This window comes from Fukomys damarensis, unplaced genomic scaffold (genome assembly GCF_012274545.1).
Source record: "Fukomys damarensis isolate Sample0158 unplaced genomic scaffold, DMR_v1.0_HiC HiC_scaffold_12, whole genome shotgun sequence".
NCBI lineage: Eukaryota > Metazoa > Chordata > Mammalia > Rodentia > Bathyergidae > Fukomys > Fukomys damarensis.
This window is the reverse complement of record NW_022900924.1, coordinates 2,976,104-2,997,133: the sequence shown is the minus strand read 5'-3', so window position 1 is coordinate 2,997,133 and position 21,030 is coordinate 2,976,104. Positions and strand designations below refer to the sequence as shown.

General features: G+C 41.8%; 1 protein-coding gene across 2 annotated transcripts in view; it reads right to left on the bottom strand.

The window, feature by feature from the left end:
• The window catches only part of Znrf3 (zinc and ring finger 3), a 137,166-nt gene that overhangs the window by 56,568 nt on the left and 59,568 nt on the right, over window positions 1-21,030 (bottom strand). Inside the window, exons 1-2 of one of the 2 annotated variants that reach the window (XM_010603723.2) lie at window positions 15,488-15,506; window positions 249-374 (exon numbers count right to left, since the gene is read on the bottom strand). In XM_010603723.2, coding sequence (XP_010602025.1) covers window positions 249-374 — 126 coding nt within the window. In that variant the 5' untranslated portion in view covers window positions 15,488-15,506. Of the gene's footprint in view, window positions 1-248; window positions 375-15,487; window positions 15,507-21,030 lie in introns of those variants that run through there. The other variant, XM_010603722.3, reaches the window with a different exon arrangement.

Sequence of the window (21,030 nt, the reverse complement as noted above, 5' to 3'; positions counted from 1 at the left end):
GTGGCACCTTGATTTAAAAATTTAATTTGTTTTATGATTTTGGGGAAGGTGACCATGGTCCTGTTTCTCATTTGATACGAAATTTGCAAACAGAAGCAAGATTTGCCAGAATGCTTGTTTGTGAACCAAACTGTTTGCAAACAGAAGCATTTGTGAACCAAGCCATTACTGTATTTGAAATGCTGGGGAAATGTCTGAGTGGAAAACACCAACCAGAATGGCAGCAATTTGGAGGGCTGGGTGCTTACCTTGCCCAGGACAGTGAGGCATGGTTTGGGGTCCAGTTCTGGCTGTTCCAGCTTCACCACTCCTACCCAGCCATATTCATACAAGTCCTCCTCATCATTGTTATTACATAGGCCCAGTGGGTGCATCTAGGAGATAAAATGGAAAAAAAAATTTTCAATAGGCCAGCTACATATTTGCTCGATTCATATTGTGCACTTCTCATATTCCAGCCAAAGGTAGACTTAAAACTTAAAGGCAGGAACAGTTGTATCAACTTTTGAGGAATTCTATTTCAAGATAATGAGCAGAGCACGAGAAGAACACAATCAAGCTACTATACAAATATATTTTATGGATGCCCCGTGGTCATTCAAGGCAAAAAGGGAGTAGGGGGGGAAACACTGTAAAATCCCATATACTGCCAATCTGAATTGCTGTGAAATACCATAAGTTTAACACTAAGTAGCAATTATAATGACACCACCTAGGTTAGAATACAAGACTGTTTGGCTTCTAGATCTTAACAACACATTTTCTTCAACTTATAGACGAAGACCTGAAGATACATCCCGAATTATGAAAAGTGGCAGAAACACAAGTATAACTTAACAGGCTGCAGAAGGCCATCCCTGGCTAATGGAAAGTGGATGAAGTTCTTTCAGGTTTTAAAAAATTTGTAAAGCACAAAATTAAAAATAGGTAGAGTAGTACCATCAAATTCTCTCATATAAAAGCTTGAAAACCAGAGCAATCCTAAGATTCATGCTCACAGTACTATCACTAAATTGTAGCAGGCCCTAGAATAACCCTAACAATAATCTGGAAATTCAAAATCTTGTTGATAAATATGACTTAACATGTTTTGAGCCCAGCACCATGTGTCTTAAGCACTTACATAAGTAAAAGATATATCTTTAGATCTGTAGCAAGTTAAAGACATAGGAGACTAAAAATCTATTGCAGACAGAATAACAGCCCCCAAAGACATCTATGTCCTAATCTCCAGACCCTGTGAATAAGTTACCTTACATAACAAAAGATGCTTGGCAGATATGATTAAGTTTCTTTTCTTTTTCTTTTATTTATTTATTTATTTATTTATTTATTTTGGAGTGGGGGGTACCGGGGATCGAACTCAGGTCCTTGTGCTTGATGATTAAGTTTCAGATGGAAAAGTTTCCAATCTATTACAAGAGTCCTTAAGAGGTAAAAAGGAGGCATGGGAGAGACTCAGATGTGACAACAGAAATAGAGACCACAGTAATATGCTTTAAAGATGAAGAAGTAAACCATTCATTAAGGAAAGCAGGCAGCCTCCAGAAGTCAGATAATCCATGGAAACAGACTGTCCCCTAGAGCTTCCAGAAGGAATACAGCCCTGCAGACTCACTTTGGACTTTGGACTTCTAGAATGTATGAGAATAAATTGGCATCACTTCCTCTCTCATTTTAGAGATGAGAAGAGGGGTTCAAGATAAGTGGCTTCAAAGACAACACAACCAGCAAGTGGCATACCCAAGGTGACCTGGCCCCTGGACTGATAGTCTGATGCCTTCCCACTCTACCTGATTACTTTATGGTCTTTTTGTCAGAGAACTGCCACCTGACTGGGGACAGAAAATCTAACTTCTGCTGTATTTGAACACAACATGAACTTATCACAAGCAGCAAGAGTTGTTAGAATGTGTGGGGAACTCTGCACCTGCTAAGCCTCAAGTCAGCTCTGAGGGAAGGGGGAGACTGATCAGGCAAGCCAGTAATTTCAAGCCTGGGAAGAGGATGCTAACAGATGACATGGAGGGAGAAGGAGAATGATACTGGCTTGATCAAAGAGAGAAGAAAGGGCCACAGTCCATACAGAGAAAGCAAAGAGAAAGGCACAAAAGCTGGAAAGGAGTTGGATACCAAGAAAGGCAGAAGAAGGTACAGTGAAAATGGGTGTTTCGGCAGACTCATGACACACCTCGGGACAGCAGTATGCAGGATTCCAGAGACCACAGTAAAGGAGGGCAAAGGGTGTAGCTCAGAGATGAGAGGTCCTTGGAACCTGAATCCCATGGAACAATGTACAAGAGGTGCTAAAAGGTGCTGGCCAGCAACTGTCTTTGCAGTGGATAAGAGGGTGGGGGGTACACCCTCTGAGGGAATTCTAAGACAAAAGAAGAGGAAACGGGGAGAAATGGAGGGGGAGGAAGGAAAGGAGGGAGGAAAAAGGGAGCTCTTGGTATCCAGTTTTTAAAAGCCACCCTAGGATGTTCTATCACATTAAAGGGATGAGTAGGGCTGAGGCTTTAGCTCACAGGTTCCGCCAACTGCCCTGCAAGTGCAAGGACCCGAGTTCAATCCCTGGTACAAAAAAAAGGTGGGGGGAGACAAGCCAACTGTGGCAATAGCTCAGTCACCTCTGACTTCTAGGAAAGGGCTTTAGGGCCAGTTCAAGCCAGCACGGTTCAAGCTTGCTTTCTGAAACCCCAGGTCCACTCAGCAATGGTGCATAAACTTCTGACCCTTTTCTAATGTGTCCTATGCTACTTTTCATCTGGCCACAGAGGTTTCTACACAGATGACTGCTTTTAAAGTTATCTATTGTAGGCCTTTGGTCAATGATAAAGAGCTGCTTTGAAGGAGCATAGGTATCATCCAGGTTTGACCTTTATCTTTTTCTTTTGGTACCAGGGATCAAGCTTGGGACCTTGTACTTGGCAAGGCAGATGGCAGAACCACTGAGCTAACTGACCTTTACCTTAATCAAAATTTTATTGAAGAGCCAGGGATTTAGCTCAGTAGTTCTGCTGCCTGCTTCACAAGTGCAAGGTCCTGAGTTTGATCCCCGGTACAAAAAAAAAAAAAAAATTTAACTGAAGGAAGCCCAAAATATGGTCATATAGTGTATGGGTACATTTATATAACATGTTCCAATAGGCACATCCATAGGTTGCCATGGGCTCAGAGAAAAATGGAGACTGTATGTTTAATGGGTACAAAATTTCCTCCTAGGGACAATGATGACAATGTTCTGGAGCGACACGGTGGTAACAGTTGCACAACACTATGAACATATTAAATGCCACTGAATTTTGTGCTTTAAAATGGTGGACTTCATATGAATCTTACCACCAAAAAAAGTCGTCTTTTTAAAAAATTCAAACAGCCAGGTGTGGCAGAGTACACCTATAAGACCAGCATGGGAGAAGCTGAGTCAGGAAGATCACACGGAGGTGGGGTTTGAGGCCAGGCTGCACTCACAGTGAGACCCTGCCAAACAAATAACTGTCCTAAGAGTTTACTAAAAAAATTATTGCAACCCACCTATTGATACCCTCAACTAACATGAGTATCCACAGTAGAGGACAATGTAGTTTCTATCCTTCTAGAACCGAAGCCAGTAATAGCAACCATTCTAGAAATTGTGTTCTGCAGAATACTGGCCCAGCAAGATGAAAAAAAAGTTCTTGCACAAGTAAATTACAATGAAAAACATTTCACAGGAACTCTCAGAATCTACATTTGTAAATTAAAGTTCTGCAGAAAACTATGGTTAACAAACAAAAGGTTTTCAATCTTTGCTAAAACTATCAATTCCCTCTCTGATTTATTGCAATGATCACTTCCTTCTCTGATTTAAGTCCTTTTTGTGTTTAATATGATCATATGTTTTCATGGGACACACTGTGAGAAATGCTCAGTGAGAGAACACATATCCATATGTGAGAGGACAAACCTACAATAAATATGCTCAAAGCAAAGCCAAATGTCCTCAAATGCTGACTATCCATGACATAAAGAGTAAAGGCTATGGTGGAAACAGAACGGGCAGCCGAGAACTCTGAGGGAGAAAAGGCAAGGACCGGGAGGGTAGCAGATGCGGACAGGGAAAGGATCAGGACAGGAACTAAGAGCAACAGAAGCCAGGGCTGGGGCCCGACTGACCCACCGCAGCAACCTTAAGGAGGAAGGGTGTCTAACCAGACCAGAGGCTCGGGTATTAAAGAAGCAGAACTTAGGCCGCTGCAAGGACATGGAAGAGGCAAGTTCCCTGGACACGCAGAAACCTCAGCCATGTGAGTAAGTCTCAAACACACCCGAAGGGTCCATCCACTCAGGTCCAGCAGGTCAGCACCCTGAGCTGCACTTGGCGCTAGGCTCTCCCCCTCCTCAGCACTCCCACTGTTCCCTGCTCCAAGACTCCCCTACCAAACCCTCCGATTTGCTGGAGTGACTGTTAGCAGCTCAACACTCAGCCTTGTCAAGGGTGCTGACTTCTGAACAGGATCAAAGACTTAAAAAACCAAAAGGAATTTTTCTAAAGTACCAGTGAGTACAACTAGTTGGTGTGTGTCTGTTTTCACGTGGAGAGTAAAACAACCAAAATCGCATCTCACCATCCTTGGCTACCTTTATCTTCTGAGACCCTTATTCCTGTTCACATACCCAGGTGCCCAAGCTTGCTACTACCTTTCTCAAGCATTGAGCCATCTGTCAGGAATAATACTGTAAGACTCAGGCTACTGTCAGTTCACCCCTGACAACAATATCGACCTCCGGAAATGCTTGCCATCCCAGGTCTCCAGCTAAATACACCCCAGAGTTCTCTTTACCCACAGACTCCACATTAGGAGCTCAGAAGAATGTTTCACAGGGAAGCGGAAGTAGTCATAGCAGGAGCCTATCTGTAAGTGAACTGACCTATTATAAAAAATGGAGTCTTCCAGGGAAAGATATTGAATCCAAATGAGCACACCCCATGTAGGAAAAGTGAAGCAGAGGGCTTTCCCATTCAGCGAGTGTATGCTAACACACACATACACTTCTAATCCTTACAGTGTCCCTTGTGGGGACATCCAGCGACATGGTGACTAAACTCTGTAAATGGGCTGCAAACTAGAACCAGGAATCAGCAACTAAGGCAGAATTGAATGGGGTCCATCAAAGTCATATTAGTGCTGTAAATGACTGAAGCCCACTCAAAGCCAATGGCAAATAATCTAGTTAGGGATTAAAGAAGAAATATACATGGAAGGATCACAGAGAATGATTAAAGGATTAAGAGAGAATGCCAGGGAAAAGAATCCTCTCACTTGAAAAATGATTCCTGATGAAGAAACTGCACAATAATCTCATATAATTCTGCAAAAGATGTACCAATGCTGCCCTCACAAGATTCACTGTGTTTATTCTCAAAAATCAGTACAAAGACCATGATCACAATTTAATTTGTCAAATAAAAAAAAAAAAAACTTGCAGGTGTGGTGGGGCATGCGTCTAATCTCAGCATTTGGGAGGCTGAGGTTAAGGCCCACCTGAATGACACAGTGAGACCATGTCTCCAAGAACATAAATAAAACACAATAAAAACTATGATTTTCAGTTTCATTTTTCAAGATATAGCCCCGATCAAACTTTGTCTATTATCTACTAAGAAATATTAGATCTTAACATCTTTTTTGGATAACAACCATCTATACAGAATGAGGACCTCTGCACTTAAAACCATATATTCTCCCAAAGGTTCAGCTAGGCACTGCTTCCTCACTGCCCCAGTCATCATGGAGAAACCGTGCGTCCTAATTCACTCATGCTCACACTACCCAGTGGCACTGACTAACTCCATGACCCGCATGTGCTTCTGAATGCTTAAGTATTCAAAATTAATCTGAGGACACATCAGTGTGCAATGTCCAGGCATGTTCACTTTTGAGCATTTAAAAACTAGGGTCATTTCTGAGTTTACTTTCTGAAAATGTTTGGATGAATAGAGTTTACCTAACAAATTTAAGAAGCTCTCTCCCCAACAGTAGTGGGGGATAAACTTAGAAAACACCAAGCTACAACCCCAGCCTTATTTATTTATTTATTTATGGTAGGGAATCGAACTCAGGCCCTTGCGCTTGTGAAGCAGGCGGTCTTGCTAATTTGCCCAGGATGGCCTTGAATTTAACATCAAATATATCCAGAAATGTGGAATGAAAATGGCAAAGAATCCACTAAGAAATGGAAAGACAATGTTCACTAAGAAGATAAGTAAAATTCCTGGGATGGATCCACATTAAAACTTCATGTAAATGATAAGCTACAATTAAAATGTAGATATAACAGGACGTGTGACCTATGTAATCTGATCTTTAGGATGTTCAACATCTGAAGTCAATTAGAGAAAAAAAAAATGTCCAGTTACTCCTTATCATGAGGTGGGGCATCACTGCAAAGCAGTAGCTCTGGCTCTTATTCCTCGTTTTCTGCTAAGGGGTGTTTGGGAATGGAAAGAATGAAACCTTTGGAATTATGCAATCTTGGGCCTAAATCTCTTAAGAGGCACAACACCTGGACAGATGACTCCTTCTCTGTAAACCTTGATTTTTTAAGCTATAAAACAAGAACAATACCATCTGTATCAGTAAAATACTCAAGGATTGAGTTATTTAAGATACTAGTATTTAAGCATAGTAGATTTTAATCAATGAGAAAGTTCTCTCTACTATTTCTAAATTGTCATGATCAGTTGCGTTTTTTTATGCCTTTGCCTAGAATACTCTGCCCTTCAAAACCAGTTTAAATGTCATTCCCTCCCTGGAATTTTCTTGAATATACCCACACAGATGAGATGTTTCCATCTTTTTGATCCCAAACACTCTGAATCAGTGCATGACAGTTTCTTCTACTTGCCTGTTTCTAGAAGTACAATATTACTGTATTTACCTCATCCAGAGCCTTGCAACCAACAGGCGCTCAAGAAAAGGTTGCTGGCAGAAGAGCCTGTGGGTTCTTGGAGACAGGCCTGCTCGGGTGCCTCCTGCTTTGTTTTTGGTAAGGCGCTTAGCTAAGTGAGGGATCAGGGCAAATAGGTCAAGATTTAATCAAACTGCTGCATGAACTTTAAGATCAGGCTCTTATAACTGTTGATTACCAAGTCATCAAAGACATTCCCAGGACAAGAAAGACTTCCTGACAATGGCACAGAAGCAAAGGCTATTGCTCCTTGGCCCTGCTGTGAAAAAAGCACACGAAGCCACAACGCTTCTTATACAGAGAACACGACACTACCACCCCTCACTCAGGAGTGCCTCAGAAAGGCAGAGGAGAGGGAAGGAGAACAGAGAATATTCTCCTCGCCCTTCAAAATTCAAAAGTCTCAAAGTTTCCTAGCCATGTTCAATTTCAGAAGCTGCTGTCAGCAACAACAAAATGAGAGAATAAACCAAGGAAGAGGCCAGCACAGGATCTAGGGACTCCAACAGAGTAGAGAAATCCCAGGATAAAAGCTATGCGACTGCTGCCAAGGGATTCGTCCAGATGGGACCTGAGGATGAAGGCTATAACCCAAACAGCCAAATCCTGGAATCATTCCATACCTAATGGGTTTGTTGGTAATGAGAAGAATTTACAGTTCTGAACAAGGGAATGGCAAGTGACAGTTACACAGCAAATAAAGTAAATGAGGTTGAGGAGGGGAAAAGGACACACAACTATTAACTCCAGAAAGAAATAAGATGCTACAGTAAAACTGTAGACCACAATCACGGTATAACCTGCAGGGTCCAGCCCAGAATTCTGACAGCCATAATAGTGTAAATTCTGATCTAAACAATTACCGTGATATAATTAAATTGGAAGACAGACAGAATGGGAAGAGTGAAGGAAAGAAGAAGGATAGGGCAGTAAGAGACAAAACCATCCTTCCACAGGATAAATCCAAAAAGACAAATTCGAAATGAACTAAAGATGTGAAGAAGTATGAGCATTATTTACAGAAATTTTTTAAATATTCAGAATTCATGAAAAGCAGAATTACTGAAAAAACTGAAAATAGTTGCCTCTGGCAATAGGAGTCATACTGAAATTGCAAATAGTGGAACAGTGGAATGCTCTTTCCTGCAAGTGATGAGGTACTTTTTGCCTTTCTATGAACTTAAGGCCCCTTATTCTGATCAAAAGTTTATGTACTGCTGAACAGAAGTCTCTTCCTCCAGATGTCTCAGCAGATTCTATGGGTTCACCCCTCTGAAAAAGGAAAAGAATCTGTGTCAGGTTCAAAAGAGATTCCACAGGGCCCTTGACCAAGATAGTGGACACCTGAAGGGAGACTGTTCTTGGATGGCTGTTCTGGAGCTGGGCTAGCGAAGGCTGAACAGGGCATGGGAGATGACGCAGGAAGAGTAGAGAAAGAACCAATGCCTTTACCACCCTTACAAGCAAAAATAACTCCTAATGTTCTCCCAGACACAGATAGATCCTATGACCCTCAAGAAGAGGCACTGAACATCCTACCCACATTTCCAACAAAGGAGCTGCTGAGACCAAATTGCTGATGAAAGCCAATGAATACACCTAATCACCTCAGGTACTAGATATGAGACAAGTGATTTCAGGTTGAAATATGAAAATAAAACTTCCTTCGAATTTCTCAGAGTCCAACAAGGTTGACTATCATGGTTTCACTGTATGTTAAAAGACAAAAACAATCTATGGGAACTTCTGAGCCAAAAGACTGTGTCAGGCAAGGTCACCCATCTGGAGAAAAAAGAACCATGCTCCCTGGAGTATGATCCATCAAGCCAAGCTTTGAAAAAGACTAGCTCTTTAAGGTTTCAATAAGAAATCCTTGAGATATACTGGTGCACTTTCCACATGTCTGAAGGGCAAAACTGAAACCAGGGCTGGTGGTGCTTTTATCCAAGGTTATACTATCTCTACGTTCAAATGAGAGTTTAAAATAAACTTCAAAAGGGCCGCTTGCTTCTAAGTGGGTTACTGTTACACAGAGCCAAACACTAAACTAATAGGAGGACAAGACATTTCACTCTGTAATATTATCTCATCAAAAAATTCCTGGGGATTTAAAAGGGAAACTTCCTTCCTTTTGTCCTTTTGCCACTACAGGCCAGGGTAGGGTGTCACTAGGGTACAGGGTTTCACAGCAAACAGTCCAGACCTTTTCTTAAAGGTGTAGTGGCTGGGATCAAGATTTACAATTTATAGGAAGAAATGGAAGAGAAGAGCCCCACCTATTTTCTCTTGAAACATTTTTTTCTTTCTTCTACATACCAAAAAAAGACAACCTTTAGTCTTTTGACCCAACCACCTAAACCCTTTTGTGGACCAAGGATCCAGAGGAAGCTGAAGGTAGGTGCCCTCCTTTTGTTGTCATAGCAATGAGGGCAACTATACTAGTGACAGAAACTGTCCCAGACACAAAAAAGGAGCTAGCAGTGGCTGCTGTTTGCTGGAGACTTCCACATCAAAGTGCTTGAGGGTTACCACTCCTCTATTGAGAACTCTCATTTTAGAGGAAAAAAAGAGAATCTTATCAGGTTTCTTTGTACCAAAAAGAGGTAATGATGAAGATAACAATGTAGAAAAGGCACACAGAAAATTTAAAGTAAGGTTAACTGCACAATAACAAGTATTTAAAAATCACCTCTGAGCGAGGAATGGTGGCATATGCCTATAATGTCTATACTCTGGGAGGCTGAGGCAGAGAGATCATAAGTTTAAGCTCAATCTGGCCAACTAAGCAAGAACCTATCTCAAAACAAAAGGGAAAACAAAGTCTAGCCAAAAACTGAAAGGAAACAAGAATTATACAAGCTAATAGGTTCCAGAATAAGTACAGATTTTTTTCTTTTGAGAGACTCTAGTATTCATTCATACCAAACATTCACTGAGCGATGACCCTGTGGACATGCAGCAAGAAAAGGCAATTAAGACCTGAGCCCTCCATCACTATAACATTGTTTGATCAATATAATTTGAAAAAATTCTAAAATATACAGGTGATTGAAACTAGAAGCTCACCAAGGCTTTTTCTCTATAAATCAGCTCTCTAAATAACAGCATAAAAGTAAATGGTGACTGGGAAATAACACTCATTGTCAAAGGGATGTTCTCCTTTCCCCCAAACAAGCACCATAGACTCCAAAGGGCTGGCCCAGCAGGTCTGAACAGAATCCCACAGCAAGCTCCCTCTCAAGGCTGAAAAGCCAGGTATACATATGGCACCATGCACACATACTGGTTCCTAACACAGCCTTCAACTATCATAATAAATTGTGAGTCAAGGTTTTTTATAAAATAAAGACAATGACTCCTGATAATTTCTTTATATTGAACAATGGAATGTAATAAGCCCAGTTTGTTACAATCTTGAGTAGTTTTCCAAATGCAGAGGAAGGTAGGCCTGTGAGAGGCAGCTTAATTACCTCCCAATCAAGATTATTCTAAGTGTGCCACTGCCTGCCTTGCAAGCACAAGGCCCTGGAAAAAAAAAAAAAGATTCTAAATCTGCTTCCCAATCTCCAGAAAGTCTCTTTAATTAAAAAACGTGGATCCAGGCGTGGTGACACACACCTGTAATCCCAGCACTCCGGAGGCTGAGGCAGGAGGATCGCTGTGAGTTCAAGACCAGCCTGGGCTACACAGTGAGTTCCAGGTCAGTCTCAACTACATAGTGAGACCCTGTCTCAAAAAAACCCTTAAAAAAAAAAAACAAAACATGGAAACTAAAAAGGGAGGAATAATCTAACATTCACCAAGCAACTATTCTGAGGAGATTCTTAGCACAGTGCTGAGAGCAGGCCCTTTAACGTCTAGCTAAGAGTAGAGCCTGCCATTCTACACTACCTCCATCAGGGAACTCTGATCAAGCTAAGCTATAATGGACATGAGCTTTGAGCCATGCTGGCCTGGGAAGGATCCTGGCTCTGACTCTTCTATGTGGCCTTGGAAGACTCATGAAACCTCTACACCTTGTTTCTCCATCTAAAGGGCAGTACTGAATCTTTCTAATCCACCTATATTCCTGAGGATTTGATACAAAGAATTCTTGTGTCCCACACAAGAAAGATGAAGAACTAAATATGATAGCAAAAGCACAAGCAACCAAAGAAAAAATTAAATTGTATGTTAACAAAATTAGAAAGTTGGCCAGCGTGCTAGAGCACGCCTGTAACCCCAGCACTTGGGAGCAGAGGCAGGAGGATCACTGTGAGTTCGAAGCCAGCCTGGGCTACATAGTGAGTTCAAGGCCAGCCTGAACTACATAGTGAAAACGAGCTGGGCATGGTGGTGCATGCCTATAATCCCAGCACTCGGAGAGGCTGAGGCAGGAGGATCGCTGTGAGTTCGAGACCAGCTTGGGCTACATAGTGAGTTCCAGGTCAGTTTCAACTACATAGTGAGACCCTGTCTCAAAAAAAGAGAGAGAGAAGAAAAAAGAAAGTAAAACAGTAACTCACAATATACAAAAAAAAAATGCAAATTTTATATCTGGTAAAGAACTAATATCTAAAATACACAAAGCGTTCTTAAAGTTAATACTAAAAAGACAAATTATCCAATAAAAAAAATGGGCAACACTAGCACTCAGGAGACTGAGGAAGGAGGATCAATGAGTCTGGGCTACACAGTGAGTTCAAGGCCAGCCTGAACTACACAGTGAAACCTTATCTCAAAAAAAAAAAAAAAAAAGGAAAAAGGATGTAAATAGATATTTCTCAATATGCAAATGCCAACAAGCATATGAAAAGCTGCCCAACACCATAATCCTTCAGGAAAACACAAGTCAGTATCACAATGAGATATTATTTCAAACCCACTATGGTGGCTTATTCTAAAAAAGACAAAAAATAACAAGTGTCAGTTAGGATATGGAGAAATGAGAACCCTTATGCACTGTTGGTGAGAATACAGAATGGTGTGGCTGTTTTGGAAAACAGTCTGCAAATTCCTTATACAATTATAGTTACCATATATGATCCAGCAATTTAACTCCTAGGTAGATACTTAGGATAAATAAAAACATATTTATCCACACAATCTTGTACATGAATGTTCATAGTAACATTTTTCTTAATAGCCTAAAGGCAGAAATAACCCCAGTGTCAATCAACTAAAGAATGGGTAAACAAAATATGATATAAGCATAAAAAAGGAATCAAATACGGATACGTGCTACAACTTGGATAAACCCTGACAACAAACATCATGCTGAGTCACAGAAGTCAGCCACAAAGTCCACACCTTATATGAAAGCCTGAGAAACATAAAGTACATTGGTGGTTGTTTAGGACTCAGAGGTGTGAGGGCTGTAGAGGGGAAATAGGGAGGTGACAGCTAAAATGTATGACATTTCTTTTTGAAGAGATTAAAATGTTCTGAAATAGACTGTGGTGATGGATGTAGAATTCTGTGGATAGACTAAAAGCCACGGAATTGTACGCATCATATAGGTGAATGATATGGCATGTGAATTATATTCCAATAAAGCCATTATTAAAGAATTATGCAAATAAAGGGCAAGTGGGAAAAAAGTGCATGGGGCAAGACTAATTATCATCAGTGGCATAATAAGCTGAAAAGAGGCCTACTGTCCAGGCGGCTACTTTATCTACCCCGGGTTCAGCTCATCGGTAAAACAGGGACGACACCTCCTCCACATGAGCGAGATGGAACAAGCCCATGTGCTCAGAAAGTAAGGATGAAAGGGGGAGACTGGAGTGCAGCGCTCAAGGAAGAAGCACCTCAACCAGGGCCCAACAGTCTCAAGAACAAAATGAAAAGGGCATCACCTCAAAAGAGATACAGCAAAAGGGGGTTTGTGACAGGCTGTCCACAGTCCACATACCCATGACCACATAATCAAGCAAGAAACCCAACAAAGAATGCACAGAAGTAAAATAACAGAGGGTGAAGCCAGAATGGGCAAGAGTCCCGGGGGAAGGGGACAGTGCCTCGGGGATCCCCGAAGGGCTCACTCGCTACATCCACAGGCTACAGATTCACCTCATTCCATCCCCTGCTTCTTTGTAATTACACTGGTAAGTTTCCAAACCCAGGGAAAGAGCCAGCAGTGCTTCTGGAAGGGACATTTGATGAAAATAATTAAAATATTCCTACGCAGTATGTTAATAGCAGGGGAAGGAGGATAGAGAGGGAGGAAACCACAAGCTCAAGCATTAAACGCAATAAATTATATGCTGGGCTTTGCCACCCTGTATGACCTTGGGCAAGTTGAATAAGGGCCCCATTCTCACTGGTCCTATGAGCAAGGGAATGTCTGCCACCTGCCTACCTCATGGGGTTAGGGAAGGATTAATGAGATAATGTCTAAACTGTGCTCTGGGCTCCTTGGAGACAGCCACTATATATCAGGAATTACTAGCACAGCTAGGTCAGTTTCTTTCCCATTCCCCACCTCATTAAGCTACCTATGCCTGATTACATCTGCTTACAAAGTTCTCCTTTAAAGAAGAGTGGGTCTGCCCAAGTTGGTCTTACAGCTACTTCCTGAATCCACATTTGTCAGCAAAGGGGAACCTTGAAAGCCTAGCACAATTTTAGCATTTAATCACAGTGATGGATGATTAAAAGGGAAAAAAGGCCCTCTGGGCATTTGGGTTGACATTCCTTGCAATACCATCCCTTACTTCAATATTCTAGGGCTGAGTGATGGGGTGACCTGTCAGGTTGCCAGGAATGGGGGACTCCTAGAGTCTCAATTAGTCCGTTTTTTTGGGGGGGTACTGGGGATCAAACTCAGGACCTTGTGCTTGTGAGGCAGGTAGCAGAACCACTGAGCCACGTCCCCGGCCCATCAACTAATCAGTTCTTAGGTGCAAGATTAATGGACAAGATTTTGCAGTGTCTAATTTCAAGGCAATCAGCTAAAGAAAACGGCTGGTTCTAGGTTTACATACAAAGAAACTAATTTATTGTACTTCTATGTAAGGGCAAGGTGATGCGTGAATGTGTAGGTGTAAAAGTACAAAAAAACAATACTTGATTTGGCCTCTCTCCACTTGGATGAATGTGATATTTATTCCTAGAAAGTTCACTAGCCCTAATATACAAAACAGAAGTCAGATAAAGAGACCCAAACACTTCAGGTCAAAGAGAGCAAAGACTACAGGCCTGTGGACCAAGGGCGGTAAGAACACCCAGACACAGAATCCTGACACGGCCACAGAGGCCACACAGGTAAAGGCCGGAGGAAGCAGAGATGCACTTCAAAATTTGTCTGCCATCCACCTCCTCTCTGACTTGGGCTGTTATAAGAGAATGTCTTATCACTTCCGAGTTCTGATAAGGATGAGGCTTCCTGTCCTGTCCCCTCAGATCAGAGCTGCAGGTCAAACTGGTTTGGCAGCAGTCCCAGACTCCTCGGTAATGGGGCATCTCACCCCACACACTAGTCATTAGCCTCTTCTGTTTCCGTATCATACTTTTGGGTATGAAGGACATAGACCATGGGAGCTGGCTGGCACCTTTGGCTTCCCTTCCTTCTGCTATCTATGTAAGTAATAAATGTAATTGAAAAGCAGCTTTTACTTTTACCAGCTGAATCAATAAGATCTTGGCCTTGTCTGCTCTTCTATACCCTGACTACACCAAAGCTCTAGGTCAAGAGTACATGGCTGTTTCACAGGGCCTGTCACAGTGGTGGTGAACTTATGGCACATGTGCCACAGTGGGCTGTTTGGATCAATGAAAACTCTAAAGGTCCATCATCACTAGTTCATCACAAGAGAAAGCAGCAAGATCCAGGACAGTGAGCAAAGCTTTAGACCCAAGCAAACCAACACCTCCTGGGAGAGCCTCATAATACAGCTAGTATTCTTCCTGTCTTGTCATCCACATGTAAAGACACTGATAGTGACATAGGTGTTGTTAAGATGAGATATAACATACACTACAGTCTACAGCAAGCCCAACACAGCCACTAAGACAGCAAAGATAATAAGAGCTGCTTAACATTTACTAAGTTCTTGCCAGGTTGCAGGCACTATTCCACTAGTTTTATGGGAATGAATTCTCACAAATTACCTTTGTAGTAGATACTCTTGTCTTATAGGTGAGGAAACCAACACAAAAAGATTCAGCAATTTCCTCAAGGTCACACACAAATGGCAGAGCTGGAATTTAAAGGACCCTATGTGCCTGGGTACTTACTCCGCTGCCACAGTAGACATCAAGAATATTTCCACGACTTCTCTGCTGCTAAAAAGCAAGTAACATTTCATCCAGCCTAAGTGCTAAGAATAGTGCCTGTCTGCACAGCTTAGTTAACTGGGTGAGCCAGAGTAAAAGGCAACATCGAGACGGAGAAGGTGGGCAAGGGTCTAAGATAACAACAAAGGACTCTAGCAGGGAAGGGCAACCCAGTCCCCACCTGATTCACAGGTAAGGATACAGCCAAAGTGCACCCAAGAACCCTTTGCCACAAGTCAAAGGCCCAAATCTAGGAATACACAAGTTTCTACAATACCTTCAGCCAAATGCTGGGCCAATAAAGTCAGATGCAGCAATGGAAATGAAAATACCAAATTCAGGGCCAGGCATGGTGGCGCACGCCTGTCATCCCAGCACTCCAGAGGCTGAGGCAGGAGGATCACTGTGAGTTCGAGACCAGCCTGGGCTACACAGTGAGTTCCAGGTCAGTCTCAACTACATAGTGAGACCCTGTCTCAAAAAAGAAAAGAAAAGAAAAAAAAAATTTCAGGAAGGCAGTCCTATATATCAAGAAGATCTTGAATACTATTTCTTAGGCTAGTGTGTGAATGCCCAAGTATTTGATAGGTTGTTTTATACCTCGATCTCTTGATTTCTTAAGTACTATATAAACTTGATGCCTTTTCTATATACTACATCCACCCTCTGACTCCTCAGCACACTCCACCCACTCCATAGTCAGTGATCTAACATATCCTGTCTACACTTGCAGTTACTTTTCTCAAAGCCCTGACCCTGAGACCCTTTCTGATGTCTATAAAGGTCTAGGTCCTTGTCCAACCGAAAGAGAATGATGTAAAAATGTAAAGCTTTGCAATTCAACAAAATAAAAAAGGAAGGAAACAGGGTAGTTTGGAAGAAAATTTAAAAAAAAACAACCTATATTGATTTTCCTAATCTGAAGAAAAAAAAAATACATCATAGTAAATCACTAACATGGCCTAGCAACATGTTAATAAAGGAAATCTTTCTTCTTACCCTTTCCTTCTTCCTTTTCCTTTTTTTTTTTTTTTTTTTTAACTTGGAAGTGACCAAAGAAGTAGAGAACACACCAGGCATCTGGTCAGTCTGCTTGTTGGTTCTGGAGGATGACGAGGCAATCTCACTGTATCCTTTATCAGGATGCTGCTGACCCAAAGTTAGAAGTCAGGGAACCACTCATACTTCTGGCATAAAAGTTTTTTGGCTGTAACAGGAACCCCAGCAAAAGATCTTTAAATTACACCTAAGTTTAGAGAACTACCTCTTAGATCACTGTGTCTGCCTAAGTTACCTGCTTTACTATCCTGAGGAGGGATGAAGGGAGTGCGGGCTCTGGTTCACTGCCTGACCTCCATCTTTTACAAAACTGCGGCCTTAAGTACCTCATCTTTGAGTCTCATGGTTCCTTCTCGGTAGGAGAAACGCCACAACCTGAACAACTCTATTACACTGTGTAACAGACGAGGGCGCGAACGTAGATCCCCTCTCTCTCATAAGACTTAATCTGTGGCTAAGAGCAAACCTTTCAAGAGGAGTGTGAGCAGTAACCTACTGCTTTAGTATTTAGGATTAAGGCTTGTGATGACGTGGAACTGTGGAGAGAGAGGAAAAAAACAAAACAAAACAGAAAACTGCCATCAAATTGTTGCTCCTTCATAGTTCATTTGTCTCTTCAACAACTGTGAAGAGTTTTGTTTCATTCCTACATCGGGCTATTTCACTGCAATGTTACTAGCAGTAGATGTATAGATTTATTTCGATTCATCCTGTTACATAAAGCACTTCTGTGTTTTCAATGTGGAAACTCACACTTGTTTCAGTTCTGGAACATTCTCAGCCTTCATCTCTGCCACCACTCCCATGTCTTCCCTCTGGACATTCATTCAATGTGAGTTAGAGACCTGGGCCAAACAGCTTTACTCTTCTGTGGGTCTGGTCAATTCTTCAGCATCTCTTTCAGGTCCCTAGTCCTACATGCATCACTGTCCACTTTGGAGTTTCAATGAAGATTTAAATTTCAAAGTCTATTTTCCACGTCTAATAGTTTATATAGACAGATCAGGGCCCCCAGGACATAATAATATTGGTAAACCTTAGCCATCAGGCCTTCAGGTGGCCTCAGCCCGTACTATTACAAAGTGGTATCTTTCTTCCCACTGCCCTGGGCTTCACCTGAGCAGTACTTGTCCTATGTTTTTAGCCTCTTCTCACAACCGGCTCAGGGCTTGGTCTGAGGTAGTAAGTCTGGCCCCAGGCCCTTCCCTACAGGGTGACTTTTAGTTACTACTTTTAGTTACTACTGAAACTAAACTAAGGGCTGCAGCAGCGCTCCTAATGTCAGCTGTGCCTACTTCCAGACACAAAAGATGGCAGGACTTTGGCTTCAGTATTAATCTTTACTTGATGTTTGTTCTCCCCCCCACCGTGTTTTTATTTTGTCTTTGAACATAATTATACCTCTAATTTTTTTAATATTTGGTGTTTGGGGGGCTGATTCAAAATTAAACACTAAGCAGAAGGTGATACTTAAACAAAGACTTAAGGGAAGTAAAGAGGAAGCCATTCTAGATATAGAAAATTATTCCAAATCAAGAAACAAGAGCAAGTATAAAATATCTGAGGGAGGTCCGGCATATCTGAAGAGTGGCAAGGAGGCCAGTGCGGATGAAACAGGGAGGGCAAGGGGGAGACAGGGCAAGGGGGAGACAGACAGCAGGCCAAACCACAAAAGGCTGTAGAAGCCTTCACAAGCCAGCTGGGAGGGCAGTGGTGGATTCTGAATAGAGCAGTAACATGGTCTGGCATGTGATTTAACAGGACTGCTCTGGCTACTGTGTTTGGAGAGAGACTGGGGAGAAGGCAGTGTTGGAAACAAACGAAGACCAGTAAGGGAATATAACCTAGAAGAGAAACAATGGTGGCCTGGAATAGGACAGAAATAGTACAGGTGTTGGAAATGCTTGGATGAAGACAGATGCAGCCAGATTTTTTTTTCTTGTGGGTACTGGAATCGAACTCAGGTGTGGCGGGAATTTTTTAATTTTATTTTTTTGGTACCAGGGATCAAACTTGGGTCCTTGTGCTTGTGAGGCAGGCGGCAGAACTACTGAGCTAAATCCCTGGCCCTGGTGAGAACTTTTTGATGGGTTAGATGTGGATGATGGATAAAGAAGGGTCAAGAATGATCCCCAAGAATAGAAATGCCATTACCTGACGTGAAGAAGATGACACAATATGTCTGTTTTGGAAAAGGTTCAGTTCTGAACACTAAAATGGAAGACAAGGCCTTGTTACTTAACTACAAAAATACAGTAACTACTGTAACACTCATAAGAGGATCAAGGGCTATAACCCAGTACATATAAAGAACTCTTTTAAAAAACCAACGGTAAAAAAATAACACAATTCATAAGCACAAGGTCCCGAGTTTGGTTCCCAGTACAAAAAAAGAAAAAAGGTAACACAAATGAAGAATGGGTAAATAATTTGAATAGTTCTCACAAAGAAGAGATACAGATTGTAAATAAGCACAAGAAAAGATGTTCAGGGCCAGGGATTTAGCTCAGTGGTTCCACTGCCTGCTTCTCAAGCACAGTCTCGAGTTTGAGCCCCCGTTCCAAAAACAGAAAAAGATGTTCAATATCATGCAGTCATCAGAGAAATACAAATTAAAGCCACAACAAGATGAGCTACATATCCACCGTCATGGCTAAATTAAGACTGATAATATAAAGTGTTAACAAGGATGTGGGAACCCTTACACAGTGCCTTTGGGGATGCGTTTCCAAAGGACACAGTTCCTCGGGAAGGGTTCGGCATTTCTTATAGAGATAAATAGACATCTACCTGCGACCTACAAATTCTACTCCTAGGTATTTGCACAACAGAAATGAAAAATTTGTCCACACAAATCTTATATTCAAACGTCCACAGCAGCTTTATTTGTAATTACCAACAGGCTAAGACTAAATACTGCGGTGCACCCACCCATACAACGGACTGCTGACTAGTCAGCAATAAAAAGCAACAAAACACGGATACACACGACAACATGGATGAACCTAAAAATCATAAAGCTGAAAGAACCCAGACCTTTCTCCCTTCCAAGGGCGGGGGGCACAAAAACGCATATTTTCATGTATGTGGAATTCCAGAAAATGTAAACTAATCTACAGTGACAGAAAGCAGATTAGTGATTATCTGGGTCTGGAGTAGAGAAGGAAGGGACCATTGAGAAAAAAGAAACTTTCAGGGTGATGAAAATGCTGTGTCTTGTAGTGATGGTTTCACAGGTGTATACATCTGTCATAATTCACTATGCAATGCATCTTTCAATGTCTAGCTTATTGAATGTAATTAACCTCTATTAAACGTATTTGTTTTTAAAAAGGAAATTGTAGGATTCAGGCTATGAGCAAAGCATTCTAAAAAGAGTCAGCAAGTTTAGTGTGGAGCTCTAAAACCCAACCAAAAGTCACGAGAATCCCTGTCCTGACCATTTGATTATTATCAGCAGCATCAGTTATGTAGTTTCAATTCACAGATATTGTACATGATGACCTCATGAAGCGGGCAGGGGTCCTTTTCTGACTCAGGTCCAGCTTAGATGTGGGCCATGGAAAATTCAAACACTTAAGAGGCAATGCCTTTTTAAGAGAACTAGTATGGAAATGGTTCTTTTCCAAGCTCCGTGAAAACCAATCACTGGAATAAAGGCTGAAACACCGCCAGTCAGAAGTAGAACATGAGTGGAGATATCCAGGAATTCTCCTTGCCTTGCCCTTCTAAAAGGACGATCACAGTATAGATTGATGCACCCCCCAAAAAAAAGAGACTTATTTCAGTGCATTTGAGCAAAAAGTCCTCTACCTGTAAATTAGGACTAAAGGTTTTGTTCTTGCAAATTGAAAGAATGTACCCAGCAATTCCAGCTAGAGACCAAAAATCACAACAGAGTTATTAACATGGGAAGTTTGCTTCTCTGGACAGGAGCTGTTCTGGCTGAAGCTGTCTTTCTCTGCAGTCTCTCCCCCAATCCAGGAATACATGTTTATATGTACCCGCGGATGTGCTCACACACAACTGTGTAAATGCATGGCACTAGTAACATATAAAGAGCTCCATATATAAATATGCACAAAATGAAAAGTTTTCTCCTTGAAAAACAAACAACTGACCATGTCTTTTGGGCCAATGATCCAGGGAACATTTGAGCATGGCCTGAGACATACTGTCAGCATATGGACTATTTTGTTACAGCTGCAGGAACAGATAGCATGTCAAATGACAAACTTTTGTGGCCCTTGCCCAAAAAAGCAGCATCATAAAATGAAGGGAGATGCTGCTGCTGCGTCACCAGGCAGATGTTAAGGATGGTGTAGTCTCCTACACTTAGCGTAATTGGGAACAGGTGAAGAGTGAGCAGCTGGGAAACCCAACAGTGGGATTGCAGGAAGGTTCAAAGCAATGGGGAGCCTGGCAGAGGATGGGTTCTGTGAGACTCTTAATAACAATGCAGCAAACAAAACTGAAGACACCTGAATTTCAGAAGCAGGCAGCAGAGTGGGTCCAAAGGGAAGCTCACTGCAATTTCCTTCTAATCAAGTTGCCAAAATATTTCTTTTAAAAAGATAGCGCCGGCCGGGTGTGGTGGCGCATGCCTGTAATCCCAGCACTCGGGAGGCTGAGGCAGGAGGATTGCTGTGAGTTTGAGACCAGCGTGAGCTACATAGTGAGTTCCAGGTCAGTCTCACTAAACAGTGAGACCCTGTCTCAAAAAACCAAAAAAAAAAAAAAAAAAAAAAAAAAGTCCATACA